The sequence below is a fragment of the Pelophylax lessonae genome (genome assembly GCF_965119305.1).
Source record: "Pelophylax lessonae genome assembly, chromosome: 11".
In the NCBI taxonomy this organism is placed as follows: Eukaryota; Metazoa; Chordata; class Amphibia; order Anura; family Ranidae; genus Pelophylax; species Pelophylax lessonae.
In genome coordinates this window covers 12,437,885-12,447,884 of record NC_138778.1, presented here as the reverse complement: position 1 = coordinate 12,447,884, position 10,000 = coordinate 12,437,885, and the positions used below count along the sequence as shown (strand labels likewise).

Sequence of the window (10,000 nt, the reverse complement as noted above, 5' to 3'; positions counted from 1 at the left end):
GTGGACCCGTCAACACCGTCTCATTCAAAGCTACCCAGAGAACTTTCCTAAATTTTTCATTCATGAAAAAGATTAAAATATTCATACAGTAAAAAGGAGATAAAAGGAAGATTAAAGCAGTGCAATAGTTTGCCAAGAAAGAAATGGCCTCCCCCAGTTTTGATTTGGGCAACAAAAAATTAAGACTCCCGTCACCAAAGAAAAATAAAGGAATTGTCCACTTCCAACAAAATGTAAATTCAATGCCCGATATGGAACAATTTTTATGATCCCCGCTATACTAGGTCTTCTGGGAATCTTACAAGTCATCCATGTACATATGACCAACAAGGTCTCCTCATCAGACCTGATTCTTTCAAGCCTAGAAGAATGAACATCTGAATATTTCTTAAAAGTGCAAGTAACCTTCCTATTGTTTTCAGACAAGGAAGCTGCCATCTTGGCCTCTGTTTAATCCTCAACTGCCACGATGCTCCTCATGGAACCAGTTAGAACATCAGTCAATGGATGGTTTGACTGCTTGGTTGAGAGCATAACCGATGTGACAGTTACATTCCCGGTGTAACGTGAGAATTACCTACCCCGTGAGAAAAACCTACCCCTCGTCACTTCCGGCCAGGAACAGCTGAGCAGCGCAGCAGTGCGCATGCTCACAGCCCCGGATACCTAATGGAAGAGCTGAGGATCAGACTAGTGCGCATGCGCACTAGTCTGAAACGATCTCGGTGTCCGTTAAAAAAACCTACCGACGCGGCGGTGACATAAAATAGCTGTGCTGCACTACGAGTCATCTCCGCTCCTGTCCCGGTCACTTCCCTGATCTTGGCTAGTAAATATAAAAGCGGCTGGCGGCTCCTTGATTTATCTTTTCATACAGCCGCCGCCGCTTTTATATTTAGTAGCCGAAAGCAGGGAAGTGACCGGGACAGGAGCGGAGATGACTCATGGTGCAGCACAGCTGTTTTAATGTAACTGCTCGCGTTACACAGACTGCCGTGAACCGGAAGTGACTAGGGTAGGTTTTTCTCACGGAACACCGGCACATGCTGGCAACGTAACGTTTTTTTGAAACCCAAAATTGATGGGTTTACTTCCGCTTTAAGACGCCACATGCCCCTATAGTGGTTAACCATACAACCTGAAGTACTTTTAAAACTTAAAGGGGAACTTAGCCAAGAAAATTTAGTCTAGCTCTCCTAGTTTCTCCACCAATTACTAAGTCATGTTTTACTTGGTGATCAAATACTTTTTTTTTTAAAAAAAACTCACTGAACTGCAACTCAATTTATAACATTTGCATTGGGTGGGTGTTTTTTTGTTGATATTCTCGAACATTTAAAATACACCTATGATAACAATTACAGACCCTTCATTTCTTTGTAAGTGGGCAAACTTACAAAATGTGCAGGCGATCAAATAATTAAATTTTCCTCACTATAACTGATCGCAAGTGCAGCATCATGGCCGTTAAAGAATAAACAGAGGCCAAGATGGCAGCTTCCTTGGCTGAAAACGATAGGAGGGTTTACTTCAACTTTAAAATTTATGTCACATACACTATTTGGTAAAATGCTTACAGCTCTCTATCCCCCCCCCCCCCCCCACCTCTATCTCATCTCATGGAGTGGAGGACTGAGATCTTAAAGTGGAACTAAACCCATCGATTTAACAGTTTGATAAAACAGTTGCATTCCAGAACATGCTGGAAATGGATTGGTCACATTTGCTTATGCTCTCAACCAAGCAGTCAAACCATTAATGGCTGGGGTCATAACTGATCATATGTGTAGTAGAGCTGCACGATTAATCGTATGAAAATCGCGATCTCGATTCACCCCCCCCTGACGATCTAAACCTGAAATATGCTCGATTCTTTGCATAGCAGAGAGAACATCTGTGGAAAAAAAAAAAAAGCCTCCCGGCAAACACCTATCAGCATTAAGTCTCCCAGTAACTATAAACAAAAATGATTACATTGTATCTTTTCCTTCCCTCTGCCAGGGAGAAAGGAAATTTAACCTCTTAAAGACTGGACCTTTTTCTGACACTTGTTGGTTGCAAGTTAAAATGTTTTTTTTGCTAGAAAAGTACTTAGAACCCCCAAACATTTTATATATTTTTTTAGCAGAGACCCTACAGAATAAAATGGCGATTTTTGTAATATTTTATGTCACACTGTATTTGCGCAGTAGTCTTTCAAACGCAATTAATAGACTTTAATGAATAAAAAAAAAAAAAAAAAAAAAAAAACAGTAAAAGTTATCCCAATTTTTTTTTTGTTACACAGAGAATTGTGATCTTCATTCCAAGCTAAAAAATCGTGATTCTCATTTTGGCCAGAATCGTGCAGCTCTAATGTGTAGCATCATGGCAGTTGAAGATCAGAGGCCAAGATGGCAGCTTTCTTGGCTGAAACTGATAGGTCTATGGCACTTTTCCACTGCAAGTACCGGCTCGGCTCTACTCGGCACCTGCTTGGCCCGGTTTGCTTTTCCACTGCTGGTACCGCATGGTACGGTGTTGGACCGGTTCGGTACGGTATGGTTTTCCACTAAAGTTAAGTGGGTGGGATAACAACGATTCTCTGACCAATCAGTGGCTAGTAGTGACTGCATGCAAAGGATTGTGGGATATGGTACCGGTATGGTATGGAACCAGAATCGAGGTGGTACTGTTTTTAAGAGCCGTACCGTTCGGTTCCATGCAGTGGAAAAGCGCCGCAATACCGAACCGTTCCTACACCGTACCATGCGGTACCAGCAGTGGAAAAGCACAAAAGCGAGCCGAAACGTTCGGTTCCATGCAGTGGAAAAGCGCCACTAGTTCCACCTTAACCTGTAATACAGGAGACAGATATTCTTTCAATTTCGAAATGTCCATAGGTCACATTAATTTACCAATGAATGAACTAATAGGTTATCACTACTACTCTAAAATTTAAGGGGAGTGGCAGCTGCAGTCTGACCGACAATCTGGATGTCAAATGAAAGTTTCCAAGTTAAAACAATAGCCTACTACAGAAGTCAAAATTGATGACTAGACCAGAAGAAACTTCTGTTATATACTGTAAGCATGGAGTAATATAAGCATGGATGAATTGCAAGATAAGTCTGCCAGCAGGGTTGTTGGGTTTTGTAAAACCTTTTAGGATTTCACTCAAGATGTCTGATGTTACTATAAAGGCAGGTCGACCATACGTTGGTAGGATTGATGAAAGTGGACACCCCCTGTGAGAAACTCCCAAACCTTTTAGGTTTGTTAAAAATGCAACACCATGCCACCTTATCGGTAGAACGTGGACCATCTTCTATAACCAAAGCCTTCTCCACTGGAAATCTGGCAGAACTGGGAAAAGTCAAAGCCAACTGCTTCAGTCATGTCAGCTGCCAACGTGACTTGGTCACCAGCGTACAACTGCTACCAAAGATGATCGGCAGAATGAAGTGGAGCCGTGACATAGAGGGCATTTCCGAGGTCAGGCACCGATATTAGACAAGAAGGCCTGGCTCACAGTCTCCACTCTAATTCATCCCAAAGATGTTCTGTCGGGTTGAGGTATGCCAGTGAAGTTCCTCCACCCTAAACCCGCTCATCCATGTCTTTACATAGTTACATAGTTAGTTAGGTTGAAAAAAAGACATCAGTCCATCCAGTTCAACCTATGATGTGTGTGTGTGTTTGCTGCTAACCGTACATTGTATACCCCTGCATGTTGTACATTGTATACCCCTGCATATTGTACATTGTATACCCCTGCATGTTGTACATTGTATACCCCTGCATGTTGTACATTGTATACCCCTGCATGTTGTACATTGTATACCCCTGCATGTTGTACATTGTATACCCCTGCATGTTGTACATTGTATACCCCTGCATGTTGTACATTGTATACCCCTGCATGTTGTACATTGTATACCCCTGTATGTTGTGGTCTTTAAAGGTGCCCATCTATGAAACTATCAGTGCTCCCTGCTGATACCACTGCTTGTGGAAGAGAATTCCACATCCTTACTGCTCTTACAGTGAAGAACCCCCTGCGTATTTTAAGGTTAAACCGCCTTTCCTCTAGTTTTAGTGAGTGGCCACGTGTCTTATTCTATTTCCTTTCTCTGAATAGGTTTTTCCATAAGCTAGGGTTGCTAGCACAATATTTGTACATTGATATCATATCCCCCCTCAATCATCTCTTCTCCAGAGAGAATAAGTTCAGTGCTTGTAGTCTTTCCTCATAGCCGATGCCCTCCATTCTCCTAATTATTTTTTTGTTGCCCTTCTCTGGACTCTTTCCAATTCCAGCACATCCTTCCTGAGGACTGGTGCCCAGAACTGGACAGAATACTCCAGATGTGGCCGGACCAGAGTCTTGTAGAGTGGGAGAATAATCTCTTTATTTCTGGAGTGAATCCCCTTTTTTATACATCCCAGTATTCTGTTGGCTTTGCTTGCAGCGGCTTGGCATTGCATGCCACTGCCAAGCTTGTTGTCTACCAGTACCCCCAGGTCCTTTTCCATCCTAGACTCACCCAGAGGTCCCCCCCCCCCCCCTAGTGAGTAGCTTGCTTTCTGGTTTCTGGCACCCAAGTACATTACTTTACATTTTTCAACATTAAATCTTTTTTTCTTTATGGACCTTGCTTTGTGCACTGGTGTGCAGTCATGTTGGAACAGGAAGGGGCCATCCCCAAACTGTTCCCATAAAGTTGGGACCATGAAACTGTCCAAAATGTCTTGGTATGCTGGCGCTTGAAGAGTTCCCTTCACTGGAACTAAGGGGGCCAAGCTCAACCCCTGAAAAACAACCCCACACCATAATCCTCCTCCAAATGGATTTAGACCAGTGCACACAGCAAGGTCCATAAAGACATGGACGAGTGACTTTGGGGTGGAGGAACTTGACTGGCCTGCACAGAGTCCTGACCTCAACCCGATAGAAAACCTTTGGGATGAATTAGGGTGGAAAATGCAAGCCAGGCCTTATCGACATCAGTGCCTGACCTCACAAATGCGCTTCTGGAAAAATGGTCAAACATTCCCATAGACACACGCCTAAACCTTGTGGACAGCCTTCCCAGAAGAGTTGAAGCTGTTATAGCTGCAAAAGGGTGGGCCAACTCAATATCGAACCCTACGTACTAAGACTGGGATGCCATTAAAGTTAACGCGTCTTAGGCGTCCCAATACTTTTGGTAATATAGTGTATGTGGTAAGGCCAATTAAGAAAGCTCACAAAGACATCAGTCAAACCAATCTGAAGTCTATGGGCAGAAGCTTACCAATTTAGAATTTTAAAGCTTAAAGTGGAGTTCCGGCCTATTTTGCAACTTTAGTGATTCCTGGAGTGCTCGCTATGCTGATCAACAATCGGGCATTTTCAATTTTTTTCGGGGGTCCCTTACCTTTTTTTCAGGGCATTTTTGATTGTACTTCCTCCTTCTCCCCCCTCTGTGGCCGGGGCCACCAACATCACTTCCGCCTTTGCATTGCATCCTGGGAGCTGTTTGTCATCACTCCCAGGAGGCTGGAATCAGGAAGAACTCCCAGAACACTCCCTGGAAATCAGGAAGGAGGACACAGCAGATTACACTGCGGCTTCAGATGCCCACATCCAAGATGGCCGCGCCCAGACAGCGTTTTTAAAAGTAAGATTTTGACAAAAATCCAATACTGTACACCTTGTAAGTAGGAGAATAGTGGTTCTGTAAAGGGCGATGGATTAGTATTATAGGGGTATTTTTAGTTAAAAAAAAAAGGGTATTTGAGGCCGGAACTCCGCTTTAAGTGTCAAACAAAAAAAAAAAAAAAAAAAAAAAAAAAAGGGGGGGGGGTGGAGAAGGACTAATTTTTCCTCTCCAGAGAAGAGAAAAAAAGAGTCTAAGTAATAATGATTTAAAGTCACACAATAGATAAAGCCAACATTTTTCAGCTTTAAACAACAAGTTCGAGAAGGGATCCAACACTGTACAGACAAGAGACTCGGTGTGCATTTTTTTTGTACATCAAAAAATTTAAAAACCTCAGACAAGACAGATCAGGTTGTTGTAGGAGATATCAGTGTGACAGGTCCACTTTAAACAGCGTTAGTGGGAGTGACAGTGGATACATTCCCAATACCAAGATGTAGGTGAAAGGACTGAGCACAGTGCTAGAAGGAATTCAGCTCTTACTTTGGCCATTGTCACAGAAGTTTATCTGAAGGCCTGAAGTAGAAAAACAAATTCTGGTTCATATTATAGCATTAGCCAAACATACACAATATACAATAAAATACACAACTGTCAAGTAAAATATAAAAACAATATTGGACATTTCATTAAAATTTTTTCTAAGTTATTAAACTTTTGCAAGAAATAACCAAACACCAAAAAAAAAAAAAAAAAAAAAAAAAAGGGGGGGGGGGTGCATTGTCCCCACAAATAAATTAAATAAAAATATTCAGGAACATCAAATGACCATTTACCCAGATGTGACAAACGTACGACAAAACATCTGCGCATTAAATGTGGTGGTATTCTAATGGCAGTCAGGGTGTCATTGTCTAGCCTGTAGAGGTCTGTGCGTCCCTCCATGGATTTGCCTCCCCAGACCATCACTGACCCACCACCAAACCGGTCATGCTGAACGATGTTACAGGCAGCATAACGTTCTCCACGGCTTCTCCAGACCCTTTCACGTCTGTCACATGTGCTCAGGGTGAATCTGCTCTCATCTGTGAAAAGCACAGGGTGCCAGTGGTGGATCTGCCAATTCCGGTGTTCAATGGCAAATGCCAATCAAGCTCCATGGTGCCGGGCAGTGAGCACAGGGCCCACTAGAGGACGTCGGGCCCTCAGGCCACCCTCATGAAGTCTGTTTCTGATTGTTTGGTCAGAGACATTCACACCAGTGTCCTGCTGGAGGTCATTTTGTAGGGCTCTGGCAGTGCTCATCCTGTTCCTCCTTGCACAAAGGAGCAGATACCGGTCCTGCTGATGGGTTAAGGACCTTCTACAGCCCTGTCCAGCTCTCCTAGAGTAACTGCCTGTCTCCTGGAATCTCCTCCATGATCCTGAGACTGTGCTGGGAGACACAGCAAACCTGGCAATGGCACGTATTGAGGAGGAGTTGGACTGCCTGTGCAACCTCTATAGGGTCCAGGTATCTCCTCATGCTACCAGTAGTGACACTGACCCTAGCCAAATGTAAGACTAGTAAAAAAACTCAGAAAAGAGTAGGGAAAAAATAAAATAAATAGGTCAGTGGCCTCCACCTGAAAAATCATTCCTGTTTTGGAGGTCATCTCATTGTTGACCATCTAGTACACCTGTTAACACCAAAGCAGATGAAACTGAACAACCCCCTCTGCTACTTAACTGACCAAATATCCCAGGACACTATACTCTTATTAAAAGGGTTCCTTTAATTTTTCGAGCAGTGTATTTTCAGGGATTGAATAAATGGTTACTGGGATAATGCGCTAAGACAGTGCGCTCTTTTGTGGGGGAGGGGGGGGGTTCCTAGTTGACAAATGGACATCCCTGGAGAAAAACACAGCTTTACGGAAAAAGAAAGAAAAGAGAAGAGAAAAGAGAAGAGAAAAGAGAAGAGAAAAGAGAAGAGAAAAGAGAAGAGAAGAGAAGAAAAGAGAAGAAAAGAGAAGAGAAGAGAAGAGAAGAGAAGAAAAGAGAAGAGAAGAAAAGAGAAGAAAGAGAAGAAAAGAGAAGAAAGAGAAGAAAAGAGAAGAAAGAAAGAAAGAGAAGAAAAGAGAAAGAAAGAGAAGAAAAGAGAAGAGAAGAGAAGAAAAGAGAAGAAAGAGAAGAAAAGAGAAGAAAAGAGAAGAAAAGAGAAGAAAAGAGAAGAAAAGAGAAGAAAAGAGAAGAAAAGAGAAGAGAAGAAAGAGAAGAAAAGAGAAGAAAAGAGAAGAAAGAGAAGAAAAGAGAAGAAAGAGAAGAAAAGAGAAGAAAGAAAGAAAGAAAGAAAGAAAGAAAGAAAGAAAGAAAGAAAGAAAGAAAGAAAGAAAGAAAGAAAGAAAGAAAGAAAGAAAGAAAGAAAGAAAGAAAGAAAGAAAGAAAGAAAGAAAGAAAGAAAGAAAGAAAGAAAGAAAGAAAGAAAGAAAGAAAGAAAGAAAGAAAGAGAAGAAAGAAAGAAAAAGAAAGAGAAGAAAGAGAAGAAGAAAAGAAAGAAGAGTATAGAAACATACAGCTTCAATGCAATAGATGAAAAGTCGAGCTGTGCATCCCACAATGCACCACACCTGGCCAGGTACAAGTCAGACATAGACAGTACTAAGAGAGGGGGGGGGGGCAGAGAGTGGGAAGATAGACAGAGTATCAGCCTGTAGTCATCTTCTGCCAGAGTTACCCAAGTAATATAGGGGGTCTGCGCATGTACAGTACACAACGGCTTTTCAACATTAATAGAAGGTAGGTCAATGTTACAAGCAAAAAAAAATAAAAAAACTCAGAACGCGACGCCAACGCATTATTAAAGAAATAAAAGATATTCCCCATGTTTGAATGCGTTTGGGATAAGCATTTAGCAACCCTCAATTTCCTTAACTCTGCCTCACCAGTGTTTGCAGCTGAACAGCAATCGGGGTCAGCAGGAGGAAGTGGTCCCCCCCCCCCCCCCCCAATTGAGGTCAGCGGGAGGAATTGGTTCCCCCCCCCAATCGGGGTCAGCGGGAGGAATTGATGCCCCCCCCCAATCGAGGTCGCGGGAGGAATTGGACCCCCCCCCCCCAATCGAGGTCGCGGGAGGAATTGGTGCCCCCCCCCCCCCAATCGGGGTCAGCGGGAGGAATTGGTGCCCCCCCCCCAATCGGGGTCGCGGGAGGAATTGGTGCCCCCCCCCCCCCCCCAATCGGGGTCAGCGGGAGGAATTGGTTCCCCCCCCCCCAATCGAGGTCGCGGTAGGAATTGGTGCCCCCCCCAATCGGGGTCGGCGGGAGGAATTGGTGCCCCCCCCCCCCCATCAGGGTCAGCTGGAGGAATTGGTGCCCCCCCCATCAGGGTCAGCGGGAGGAATTGGTGTCACATAGTGGAGGAGAAATGCTCCAAGGGCTGGATAAAGACAAAGCAAAGGGAATTTGGAGACTGCTGGTCTATAAGAATGGGAAAGATGCAATTAAATGGGTAATAAACTGCTGGGAACCGGATTTCAAATGGGTTTTTAGCAAGAACTGAGACTTTTTCTTTTTTAATTAAAGTATATCTATGGTCAAAATTTTAAGTCATTCATTTCCACATTGTATTTATTTTTTTTAGCATAATCCTATTAATCTTAATGAAGGATATATTTGACAATCCAATCTATGGTTTCTGGAAAACGAGGTTCGTTCTGCCTGTCGGCTGGCCTTTCGCCAACTTCCTGGATTCCCAGCATGCTTTGTTGTTTCTTCTCTGCTCACTCCTTTGGTTTACTTTAGGATGTCTAAAAGGACTACATATCCCATGGTACCTTGCTGCCTGCAAGCAGTGATTTCTGTACTGACTCCGCCTCCTGGTCTCTAGTAAGGATCGGCAGCCTGTCCCATCGGCCACCTTAATAGCCAATCACGTGATCTATTCTACCCCAAATCTGGAGACCATAGGAGATGAAAAAGGTCTTCCATCGCTGGAATGGAATGTGAACTTTTAGGGGAATTTTTCTTTTATTTTTAAATAATTCACCTTTGGGCCATTAATTTCCACCCGAGTGTCCAATTAATCTGGGTTTAAATTTATTTGACTGCATCACTCTACAAGATAATTTTTTTTTTATTTTATTGCAGAGATTCTCTGCAATACCAATTAATCTCTCTGTTCTGGTAAATTGTGCGCAAATTTTCTATAATCTGAATTGCATAACGAGGAAGTGACTCAATCAAGCAGGTTTGCAAGTTCCTCCCAAGGCTGCCGAGTGACACATTAATAGGTGTCTGCACACCGAGACGGGTAAGTCTAGGTTATCAGCCTCTGCTAAATCCCTCTACAGCAGAGATCAGACTGGGAGCCGGCCAGGTTTATTACATTCAAATATG

General features: G+C 43.2%; 1 protein-coding gene across 3 annotated transcripts in view; it reads right to left on the bottom strand.

Annotated features, from left to right (window-relative positions):
• MAP2K4 (mitogen-activated protein kinase kinase 4) overlaps positions 1-10,000 on the bottom strand; it is a 78,938-nt gene that overhangs the window by 59,140 nt on the left and 9,798 nt on the right. For 2 of the 3 annotated variants that reach the window (XM_082272468.1, XM_082272469.1), the window contains exon 2: positions 6,168-6,200. The exons of the other annotated variant lie outside the window; for it this stretch is intronic. In XM_082272468.1, coding sequence (XP_082128594.1) covers positions 6,168-6,200 — 33 coding nt within the window. The remainder of the gene's footprint in view (positions 1-6,167; positions 6,201-10,000) is intronic. 3 annotated transcript variants of the gene reach the window in all.